The sequence below is a fragment of the Boleophthalmus pectinirostris genome, unplaced genomic scaffold, assembly GCF_026225935.1.
Source record: "Boleophthalmus pectinirostris isolate CB_2022bp ecotype Guang Dong unplaced genomic scaffold, ASM2622593v1 HiC_scaffold_14, whole genome shotgun sequence".
Lineage (NCBI taxonomy): Eukaryota > Metazoa > Chordata > Actinopteri > Gobiiformes > Gobiidae > Boleophthalmus > Boleophthalmus pectinirostris.
The window spans coordinates 35,011,995-35,024,365 of record NW_026571047.1 but is presented as its reverse complement, the minus strand read 5'-3'; the positions used below and the strand labels follow the sequence as shown (position 1 = coordinate 35,024,365).

The following is a 12,371-nucleotide window of genomic DNA, read 5'->3' as shown; positions in this document are numbered from 1 at the left end:
CTCAGACTCACTCAGACTCACTCAGACTCACCCAGACTCACCAGACTCACCAGACTCACTCAGACTCACTCCAGACTCACTCAGACTCACCACCCCCAGACTCACCCAGACTCACCCAGACTCAGACTCACTCAGACTCACTCAGACTCACCCAGACTCACTCAGACTCACCAGACTCACCCCAGACTCACTCAGACTCACTCAGACTCACCCAGACTCACTCAGACTCACTCACCCCAGACTCACCCAGACTCACCCAGACTCACTCAGACTCACTCAGACTCACCCCAGACTCACCCAGACTCACTCACCCCAGACTCACTCAGACTCACTCAGACTCACTCAGACTCACCCAGACTCACTCAGACTCACCCAGACTCACTCACTCAGACTCACCCCAGACTCACCCCAGACTCACTCGACTCACCCACTCAGACTCACTCAGACTCACTCAGACTCACTCAGACTCACCCCAGACTCACTCAGACTCACCCAGACTCACCCAGACTCACTCAGACTCACCCAGACTCACCCAGACTCACCCAGACTCACTCAGACTCACCAGACTCACTCACTCCAGACTCACCCAGACTCACTCAGACTCACTCAGACTCACCCCAGACTCAGACTCACTCAGACTCACTCAGACTCACCAGACTCAGACTCACTCAGACTCACTCACCCCAGACTCACCAGACTCACTCAGACTCACTCCTCAGACTCACCAGACTCACCCAGACTCACCCAGACTCACTCAGACTCACTCAGACTCACCCCAGACTCACCCCAGACTCACTCAGACTCACCCCAGACTCACCCAGACTCACCAGACTCACTCAGACTCACCAGACTCACTCAGACTCACCCCAGACTCACTCAGACTCACCCAGACTCACTCCAGACTCACCCCAGACTCACCAGACTCACTCAGACTCACTCAGACTCACCCAGACTCACTCAGACTCACCCAGACTCAGACTCACCCCAGACTCACCCCAGACTCACCCAGACTCACTCCAGACTCACCCAGACTCACTCAGACTCACTCAGACTCACCCAGACTCACTCACCAGACTCACCCAGACTCACCCAGACTCACCCAGACTCACTCAGACTCACCCCAGACTCAGACTCACCCAGACTCACCCAGACTCACTCCAGACTCACCCAGACTCACCCAGACTCACTCAGACCAGACTCACCCGGACTCACCAGACTCACCCCAGACTCACCCCAGACTCACCAGACTCACTCCAGACTCACTCAGACTCACCCCAGACTCACCCAGAGACTCACTCAGACTCACTCAGACTCACCCCAGGACTCACTCAGACTCACTCAGACCCCAGACTCACTCCAGACTCACCCAGATCACTCCACCCAGACTCACCCAGACTCACCTCAGACTCACTCAGACTCACTCAGACTCACCCCAGACTCACCAGACTCACTCAGACTCACCAGACTCACCCAGACTCACTCAGACTCACCCAGACTCACCCCAGACTCACTCAGACTCACTCAGACTCACCCCAGACTCACCCCAGACTCACTCAGACTCACAGACTCACTCAGACTCACCCAGACTCACTCAGACTCACTCACCAGACTCACCTCAGACTCACTCACTCAGACTCACCCCAGACTCACTCAGACTCACCCAGACTCACTCAGACTCACCCCAGACTCACTCAGACTCACTCAGACTCACCAGACTCACTCAGACTCACCCCAGACTCACCCTCACCCGACTCACCCAGACTCACTCACCCAGACTCACCCAGACTCACCCAGACTCACTCAGACTCACTCACCCAGACTCACTCAGACTCACCCCAGACTCACTCACTCAGACTCACTCACCCAGGACTCACTCAGACTCACTCAGACTCACTCAGACTCACTCAGACTCACCCAGACGACTCACCCAGACTCACCCTCAGACTCACTCAGACTCACTCAGACTCACCAGACTCACTCAGACTCACCCAGACTCACCCTCAGACTCACTCAGACTCACCAGACTCAGACTCACCCAGACTCACCCAGACTCACCCAGACTCACTCAGACTCACCCAGACTCACTCAGACTCACCCAGACTCACCCAGACTCACCCCAGACTCACCAGACTCACCCAGACTCACCCCAGACTCACCCAGACTCACTCAGACTCACTCAGACTCAGACTCACTCAGACTCACCCCAGACTCACCCAGACTCACTCAGACTCACCCAGACTCAGACTCACTCACTCAGACTCACTCAGACTCACCAGACTCACCAGACTCACCCCAGACTCACCCCAGACTCACCCAGACTCACCCAGACTCACTCAGACTCACCCACTCAGACTCACTCAGACTCAGACTCACCCAGACTCACCCAGACTCACTCAGACTCACCCCAGACTCACAGACTCACCAGACTCACCCCAGACTCACTCAGACTCACCCACACTCACCCCAGACTCACCCAGACTCACTCAGACTCACTCAGACTCACCCAGACTCACTCAGACTCACCCAGACTCACCCAGACTCACCCCAGACTCACTCAGATTCAGCTCAGGTTTAATTTATCATTTTAGGAAATTAAAATCCAACTTTACAGATGGAAAAAGTTAAAAAAAAAAAAATGTGCTTGAGGGCATCTGGAGAAAAACCTCTGCCTCTGTGGTTTTAAACTCCACACACCTTCTCTAGAATCATCTGGATCATTTCAGCTCTGGAGTTGCCGATCTCGACTGAACTAAAGGGAAAGGAGCTGTTCACTTCATGACATCACAAGGTGGAACAGAGCAGCTTGTGTGATACAGGAACTTTAAACCTCCAGAGAAGTAAAAACTCCTCTTTAATCATGGAGTTTTAGTCTTTTTCTAAACCAGGTCTAAACCAGGACTAAACCAGGACTAAACAGGATCTAAACCAGGACTTAAACCAGGTCTAAACCAGGACTAAACCAGGTAAACCAGGAAAACCAGGTCTAAACCAGGTCTAAACCAGGTCTAAACCAGGTTTAAACCAGGTCTAAACCAGGACTAATTAATTTGGTTTTAGTCTTTTTTCTCTTCTTAGACTTCTTTAGACATTAGACTATTGTGAGCTCCTCCGGGCCCCTCAGACTGGGGCCCCTCAGACCGCGGGCCCTCGGACCGGGGGCCCCTCAGACCGCGGGCCCTCGGACCGGGGGCCCTCGGACCGGAGCGTAAAGTCAATGTTGCGGTTTATTTTTGAGGTTTAATTTATAAGAGTGATCTCAGGGCCTCTGTGAATGAACCCAGAGATTTACTCAGACCACAGGGAAGTGTCTTGCCCAACAACACAGAGGCAGCAGCGTGAAGAAGAGGAGGGAGTGAACCTTTAACCTTACACTTTTAAAATGTCAAGTGCAGTTTATAGTCCTGGTTTAGACCTGGTTTAGACCTGGTTTCTTGTTAGTCTTGCTCTGGGTAATGTTAAGACTTGGTTTAATATTATAATACTATTCTTGTTTAGTTCCAGTTTGGTTTTGGTTTTAGTCCTGGCTTAGTCCTGGTTTAGTGCTGGCTCAGTTGTGGTTCAGTCCTGGTTTAGACTTGGTTTGGTCCTGGTTTAGTCCTGGTTTAGTCCTGGTTTAGTTGCGGTACACTCGTGGTTCAGTCCTGGTTTAGACTTGGTTGAGTCCTGGTTTAGACCCGGTCCAGAGCCGGACTTGAATGGGTCTTTGTGTGGACAGTGTCCAGCTGATGCAGACTGTCCCTCTCTGTCTCTGTGTGAACAATGCTCCAATATAAACAAATGAACAGAGCCACAGCACAGAGCCACAGCAGAGCGGAGCAGCACAGAGCACAGAGCATTCCTTCAACACAGAGAGGGGACGGGGGTGAAGAGGGAGGGAGGGGGGCAGAGAGAGCGAGGGGGGGTAAAGGGTGTGTGTGTGTGTGTGTGTGTGTGTGGGAGGGGGGCAGTAGTGCACAGAAAGATTTCAAAACTAAAATTAGTTTTTTAGCATTTTTAAAAATAAAATTCTGTTGTGCCCAAAACATAAAACAAATGACAGAAGCTTGTAAAAATCTTACCCTGATTTTACACTTTATAAGTGTTAAAGCGTCTGAATAAAACAGAACTGAGGCCAAAGCCACGACTCTGTACGATCATAAACATCAACTTTTATACCTTCTTTATCATTATTATAGTTTACACAACCACAAACGAAAATATATGTGTGCGTGTATGTTTACATGTGTTTATGCAGATGTGTGTGTGTTTATGTGTACGTGTTATGTGTGTATATGTGTGTGTACAAACATATGTACATATACACACACACACACACCACAGCGTGTTAACATAAAACAGTTGTGGTGGGACATGACACATTTTTTAAACTTCACCCTCCTCCTTTTGAGCACCAGAAATGACCCAAACATGAACATGCACACATCCTTATGTTTGTGATGGACCTTTACTCAAACAAACAAACAAAAAAGAAAGAAAAGGAAACAAACAAACAAACAAAAAATCTAAACTAAGTCTAAACCAGGACTAAACCGGATCTGAAAAAGGACTAAACCAAGTCTCGTGAGGGTCTGGCTCCTCGGTCTGAGCGAGTTAGTGTCAGTGATCTGCTGCCCTCTGGTGGACACACACACACACACACACACACACACACACACACACACACACACACACGCACACACGCACACACGCACACACGCAGGAGTTTGTCACGTTCAGTAAAATATTTCTGCACAGATCTTTTTCATTTCCTCATTTCCGATATTTACAGCCTCATTCTCCATTATTATCCAAAGGGCTGCACAAATACACAGTAATATAATATAATATAATATTATATAATATCATAAAATGTCATAAAATATAATATAATATATAATTAATATAAATATATACAATTAATATAATAATAAAATAAAGTTCAGATTTAATGATATTAGTCTTAAAATATAAAACCCGTAAAATAAAATAAGATCAAAACCACAGAATAGCAATAAATAAATAAAACCAATAAAATTACTTAACACATGGGAGCACACAACTCACGCGCTGATAAAAGTCCGAGAACTGTATATTTTGTTAACATGTAATTATTTTTCTTTCAGAGTTGCTTCTTTTTATTGTTTCATAATTATTTAGCTGCACAGTGGATTAAAATGTAAAAAATAAATAATTCACTTTTATTTATTTTTTATTTTTTGTGATTGCGCTGCGCTTCCGGCCCGTGCGTCTGACGTCAGCGCGGAGGAGCGGACACGCGTGCTGCCGCAGAGGTCACACAAACATGAGCACTAAAGCTCTATAACGGAACATTTACGCACTTCACGACCGGGATTTCACTTCAGTTTTTAACCGTACCGCTTTTCCCGAACCCGGACCTCGGACTGCGGCGCGTTTGGAGGAGTGACTTTGCGGAAATCCGATTGAAATCTCCACATTTCGTGATCGGGAGCTAGCGGTTAGCGTTAGCATTAGCTTGGCGCCGGCTCCTCGCGTCTTTGGTTTTGTTGGATTTTTTGTGTTTTTTTGTGTTTTTGGTGATGGATAACAGCTCTGCGGGCGCGGGGGCTTTAAGGGCGGCCTGGGGGGGCTGTTCAGCGGCGGATCCCCGGACTATTCAAACACGGAGCTGTCCGGAGTCCCGCGTAAGTCCCCGTCATGTTCCACCGCCGTAGCCCCGATGCTGAACACTCCGGGACATTGCGTAACTATGGAAACGTCTGGGTGAAAATATTTATAAAAGTAAAAACTGTGACACACCGGGTTGGTTTGGATGTTTGGTATAAATAAAATAGTGGAAAAAGCGCGTGACATTGTTCAATCTCGACTCACGTGTTTGTCAGAGAAAAATCTGACACTAAAAACACAGAAACAAATTACATTTATGATACTCAAGTTTAGTCCTAGTTTAGATCTGGTTTAGTCCTGGTTTAGACCTGTTTTAGTCCTGTTTTAGTCCTGTTTTAGTCCTGTTTTAGTCCTGATTTAGTCCCGGTGTAGTCCTGGTTTAGTCCCGGTGTAGTCCCGGTGTAGTCCCGGTTTAGACCTGGTTTAGTCCCGGTGTAGTCCTGGTTTAGTCCCGGTGTAGTCCCGGTTAGTCCCGGTTTAGTCCCGGTTTAGTCCCGGTTTAGACCTGGTTTAGACCTGGTGTAGTCCTGGTTTAGTCCTGGTGTAGTCCTGGTGTAGTCCTGGTTTAGTCCTGGTTTAGACCTGGTTTAGTCCTGGTTTAGTCCTGGTTTAGTCCTGGTTTAGACCTGGTTTAGACCTGGTTCAGTTCTCATTTAAATATAATTGTGTGTAATTTCTGAAAGTATAAAAAAATAATAATAATTTGTTACCAGATGAAGTGTTTTGTACATTTACGTTATAAATATTTGTTATATTTATAACATGTTTTTTTTATTTTATTTAAAAGGACAGTGTATATTCATGAACATAAACTTGTAAATACGTCAGAATTAACCCGAAGGCGACTTTCATCTGTAGTTCTTGCAGCTCAGAGAGACAGAGACGTGAGAACATAAAAGTCGTCACAATAGACAAACACTCACACGACACACAACAGTGACGTTTACACAGGAGCAGAACACTGGTGACACAGATCTGCTTTCTCTTACGCCGTCATTTCAAATTAGTTTTAAATGTTCTGAATGTGGTGGAGTCTCTTATTGTAGCTGGATGTTGTTCCAGATTTCTGTTCCTTCACTGATCACAGCTGCAGACTGACTCTTGTGTGTGTAATATGTAAATATGTAACGTGTTTGTGTTGTCTCTCTGTTTCAGTGACGGGGATGAGTCCTCTCTCTCCGTACCTGAACGTCGACCCTCGGTACCTGGTCCAGGTGAGAACCGACTCTGTGGAAATATTCTCAAGGATTGAACTGTGTGTTTAAAGTGTTTAAAGTCAACAGTTTCAGTGTTTTGTAAACGTGGTTCTGTCTAAACTCGCTGAGATAAAACGTGTTAAACAGAAGAGCGGATGATCTGAGCTTTTTCAAATGACATAATGACAGTGTTGAGAGTTTTACTGAAGATTAGTTTTGTGTTTTCAGGACACAGATGAGTTCATTTTACCGACCGGAGCGAATAAAACCCGAGGGAGGTTCGAGTTGGCCTTTTTCACCATCGGAGGCTCCTGTATGACCGGTGAGGAAGCAGCAAACTTTAACAAAACTGTTTAAAACTTGAACAAAAAACAAAAAAAAACACTTTGAATTTGGAGACCTGCCATGACCATGAACACTAATGCTGTGTCCTTGAGCAAGGCACTTCACTCAGGCCTCAAGTCCTGGTTTAGTTCTGGTTTTGTGCTAGTTTTGTCCTGAAATAGACCTGGTTTAGACCTGGTTTAGTCCTAGTTCAGTCCTGGTTCAGTCCTGGTTCAGTCCTGGTTCAGTCCTGGTTTAGTCCTGGTTTAGTCCTGGTTTAGTCCTGGTTTAGTCCTGGTTTAGTCTTGAAATAGTCCTGAAATAGTCCTGATATTGTGGTTTCTTCAGTCACTCTGTTCAGGTTTGGAGTTGAGACGTAAACAGTTTATCTGCTGCTGTGTGTCGATCAGTCCTGGTGGTGGGATTTAATTTTTGCTCTGTTTTTAAATCTAAAGCTTCTCAAGAAGTGTTAAAAAACTTCACTCTTCTTCTGTCGGATAATATTTTATTACCCCGAAGGAGATTAATTTTTTAACAGCAACTATACATATTAATAATAATAATAATAATAATAACAATAACATTAGTAATTCAGTTTCTAAATGTAAACACATGGAAAAAACTCTCTGTGGCAGTTTTCTCCTGTCTATACTGTAGTTCTGTGTGAGACTAATCCGTGTTTTATTTGAATATTGTGTTTGCTGTGTTTGTTTTGCGCAGGAGCTGCTCTGGGGGCAGTGAACGGCTTCAGACTGGGCCTGAAGGAAACCAGAGACATGGCCTGGTCCAAACCCAGAAACGTGCAGTGAGTCTCCGGTTTAGTCTGTTCATAAATCAGACACGTTTCATTATGAGACTCGGCTCTGAACTTGCCTGTGTGTGTGTGTTTGTGTGTGTTTGTGTGTGTGTGTTTAGGATCCTGAACATGGTGACGAGGCAGGGGGCGTCCTGGGCAAACTCTCTGGGCTCTGTGGGTCAGTATCAGAACTCAGGATGAACGTGATTATCTGAAACACTCCCTCACAGCGACGTTAGTTAATATCTGTCTCTGTGTGTGTTGTGTGTGTGTTGTGTGTGTGTGCAGCTCTGTTGTACAGCGCGTTCGGAGTGGCCATAGAAAAAGTGCGAGGAGCAGAAGACGACATCAACACGATCGCGGCTGGAACCATGACCGGGATCCTGTTCAAATCTGCCAGTGAGTTTTTGATTTTATGTTGTACGAAAGTGAAAACGATGCCGACTGGAACTAAACTGAGTCACATTTTAAAGAGACGCTCTGTACTTTCTGCCACCCGTGTATCTTTATTTAGATGTTTTGCATGAATTATGAATTTTTATGGTTTTAATTCCCTTTTAAACGTGCTTTTAGAGACCTCGGCGTTAAAGATGACATAAAGTGTAGCAGAAACGCTTGAATTTCTCAGAATCATTAAAGTAGGTTTTCTGTCTACCCTTTCAACCCTCCTCCAATCCTCCTGTCGCTCTATAATAATGTCGTCCTTTTGGAAAACTTACTACAGGGTTCCCACATGTCTTTCCCTCCGCTCCAGTGTTCTGTTCACTTCTCATGAGTCTGTTCTGATCTTATTTGTGAACGTCTGAGTTAGGGATGGGCATGATTAGCCGATTAATCGATAATTGATCATTAAGAATTTCATCGATTACGTTCATTTTAATCGACAAACCGAATGTAGGTTGCTGTGCGTAGCGTAGAGTGACCAAACAGGGTCAGTACGTGAAGCTCTCTGCACTCAGAAGGAGCGAGACACAAACAGTCTGCAGTGTACTGAAGTGCAAACGCGAACGATGTGCAACGATGATTTGTAGAAGAAATTCCACACTTTCCGTTGCGTTGGGACAAGTGTGAGTCCATGTGCACAGTGGATAAAGCAGCACATATGTTTCTGTGTCCAGTGGGAAAAAGTTTTTCCAGGTGAGAGTCGCTCAATGTGGATGACGAGGCCCCGCCCCCCTCCCCCCGTACGCTGTCCTGGTTTTGACAAACACAAATCTGGTCACACTGACCTGTATTCACCTGAGTCATGTCTTTTAATCCAACACAAGTTGAACCACATCAGCGACACAAGAGCTGGAGTTTTATCTTCACTTAGTTTATGTAAATTAGTGATGTGGTTTTAAGTTTTGTTTCTGTGAGATTTGAACAAAACTGAATTAAACACATTATAATGTCAAACAGCTGATGTGGATCTAGAGTCGTTATGTTTATATGTCGTAAAGTTGAATTTATTTATGCAGATTAGTGCAGATAGTAATAATAATGATGATCATTTAATATAAAAACATTCATGATTAATCGATAATCGATCCTTAATTCTTCCGACGATCGATTAAGAAAATTTCACCGATTGCCCGTCCCTAATCTGAGTCTTTTGTTTTAAAGAGACGACAATAAATGCACTGACAGGATTTTAAATGTTCAAAAACTATAATCCCAAACCATAAGTGGAAAGAGTTTCACATTTCAGATTTAGACCTAAAAGTCTGATCAGTTCTACACATGTAGGAGCTGGAAAATCATGGAAAATTCACTTTAGCTCGTGAAAAAGTCCTGGACGTTCAGTGAAGAGTTGATATTATTAAAGCTACACGTCTGTCTGTGGTGGCAGCACTAATGCACAAGTCTCCAAATCACACAAGCTTCAGTGAGAAGTCCCACCTTTTCCTCCACAAACAACAAAATCTCCCGTGTTATTCTGCATAAAAACATCTAACCCTGTAGTTTAGATCTGTACAAACATGTTCTAAATGTGAGTCTTGTATTAGTTTGTCAGTTTCAGTTCAGATTTTAGTCTTTTTCTCGATTCTTCTGGATATGGAGAGCAAGATGTGCACTTAAATAAAAGATCAATGAACTAAAACATGTGTGTTTCAGATGAGGGGACATCAATATACAATTTTTAAAGGATATTTATTTTGCAGAATCCTCTTTTGACCATGTTAGAATTGTTTTCCTTCTCATTTATCCTCCAGTTTTATTCAGAGTCGGGCTGTAGAGTCGATTGTGTCTTAGTCAATTCATCCAGTTCTTTAGATGATCAGGATTTTTATGAAACAGCAGCAGAAAAGAGAAGAGAGTTTGAGCTCAAGATTTAGTATTTTATGTTATTTCTCTGTAAAAAAGTCAGATCAAACTCTTTGTCTTTATATAAATTCATTGTGCGTCCCGTCTCTCCAGGTTCCTGCTTTTATATTTGTCTCGTTTCACTTTGTGGTCGTGTTTGTTCCTGTGTTTCTTCTCTTGTTTGTGTCGTGTTTACTCAGCTGCCTCCTCTGACCTGTCGTCTTTGTTGCGCCCCCTGCAGGTGGTCTGAGGGGAGCGGCGCGCGGCGGGCTCGTGGGGCTCGCTCTGTCCGGGGCCTACGCGCTTTACAACAACTGGGACCATCTGACGGGCTCCTCTGCCCCGTCCCGGCTCTACTGACCCGACCGGGACTTCTGCACATGGACACTTACACCTGCTCGAAGGGGCGGGGCCACAGACACACCTGCTCGAAGGGGCGGGGCCACAGACACACCCGCTCGAAGGGGCGGGGCCAGATACATACACCTGCTCGAAGGGGCGGGGCCACAGACACACCTGCTCGAAGGGGCGGGGCCACAGACACACCTGCTCGAAGGGGCGGGGCTCGAAGGGGCGGGGCCAGATACATACACCTGCTCGAAGGGGCGGGGCCACAGACACACCCGCTCGAAGGGGCGGGGCCACAGACACACCCGCTCGAAGGGGCGGGGCCAACAACCAGACAAAATGAAGACTGATTCTGTGGTCGTTCGGTCACTCCTGTCACTGATAAATACTTTGATAAACTGTAATTTTTAAAACTTCTGTCACAATAACAATAATCCGGACTCTCCCAGTGAACCGTAAACCTATAGTGTCATTAAGTCTTGAGATGCACCAGATAAAACAGGAAAATGAACGAATAATCAGCCGTAGCAGTCATGTATTCTCCCCTCTACAGCTCAAATCTGACCTTAATACATAAACATGACAAAACTCTCCTGTACACATTTGTGCGTTCTTCAGTCACTTGGTCAGACTCTTCTGTAGCCACATCGCTCCTGGGCCCTTTTCAAACTCTGCTTACGGACACGCCCCCCTCTCTCCCTATTGGCCGTCCTTCGTCAGTGATTGTGATTGACAGGTGGATCTGACCAACCACAGTGAAGCTTGAGCTTAAAGGAGGTGATGTAAATCCACTCAAAATGTCGTTAAAATCCAAACTTAGAATAAAAGAATAATTGTGAGTTTTGTTGCCTTGGCCCCGCCCCTTTTTCATCGAGGGCCAAAAAAACGAAGCGAACTGAGACGGAAACGGAAACTGAAACGCTCGAGTTCGTCTGAAACACGAGCGAAGGAAACGAGAGGATCTGTGAATGTGTGAACTCGTGTTATATGAACTTTGGAATATAAATATATGATTAAACAGTGATTCAAAACTGGATTTACAGCGTGTTAATCGTGAAAAAGGAGAAATGTACGAATGTTCAAAAAAATATTCAAAAACTTATTAAATTTTTTAAAAAGTCCACAAATGTACTTTTTATAAATGTTTATTTTTCTTACAGTAACAAAAGTTGAACATGAATTTAAATCCAGGGATGTTTTTCTGTGGTGGAAGAAGACCTGGTTTAGTCCTGGTTTAGACCTGGTTTAGACCTGGTTTAGTCCCTGGTTTAGTCCTGGTTTAGACCTGGTTTAATCCCTGGTCTAGTCCTGGTTCAGACCTGGTTTAGTCCCTGGTTTAGATCTGGTTTAGTCCTGGTTTAGTCCTGGTGTAGACCTGGTTTAGATCTGGTTTAGTCCTAGTTTAGATCTGGTTTAGTCCTGGTTTAGATCTGGTTTAGTCCTGGTTTAGACCCTGTGGTAAAAGTCTCTGGTTCAGCTTTGACTTGGTTCAATGAAGCTGTTTAAGATCTGTTCTAGATCTGGTTTAGTCCTGGTTTAGATCTGGTTTAGTCCTGGTTTAGTTCTGGTTCAGTCTTGGTTCTGACTCTGGTCCTGGTTCAGTGGAGGAAAATGTCCCTGATGCACGTGGCCTTGATCCAGGGGATGTGAGCAGTGGTCCTGGTCCAGTCTTGGTTCAGTCCTGGTCCTGGTCCAGTCTTGGTCCAGTCCTGATCCTGGTCCTGGTCCTGGTTCAGGTTCAGTGGAGGAAAATGTCCCTGATGTGTGTGGCTTCGATCCAGGGGATGTAGACGTGC

The 12,371-nt window shown here is 45.3% G+C and overlaps 1 protein-coding gene across 1 annotated transcript; it reads left to right on the top strand.

Annotated features, from left to right (window-relative positions):
- The first annotated feature begins 5,237 nt into the window (after positions 1–5,237).
- On the top strand, positions 5,238–10,738 carry timm23a (translocase of inner mitochondrial membrane 23 homolog a (yeast)). Its single transcript, XM_020929424.2, is given in 8 exon segments — positions 5,238–5,567; positions 5,570–5,642; positions 6,781–6,839; positions 7,050–7,143; positions 7,866–7,950; positions 8,061–8,119; positions 8,230–8,340; positions 10,469–10,738. Coding segments are annotated over 8 exon segments (630 nt in total). The 5' UTR covers positions 5,238–5,537; the 3' UTR covers positions 10,588–10,738.
- The last annotated feature ends 1,633 nt before the right edge of the window (positions 10,739–12,371 follow it).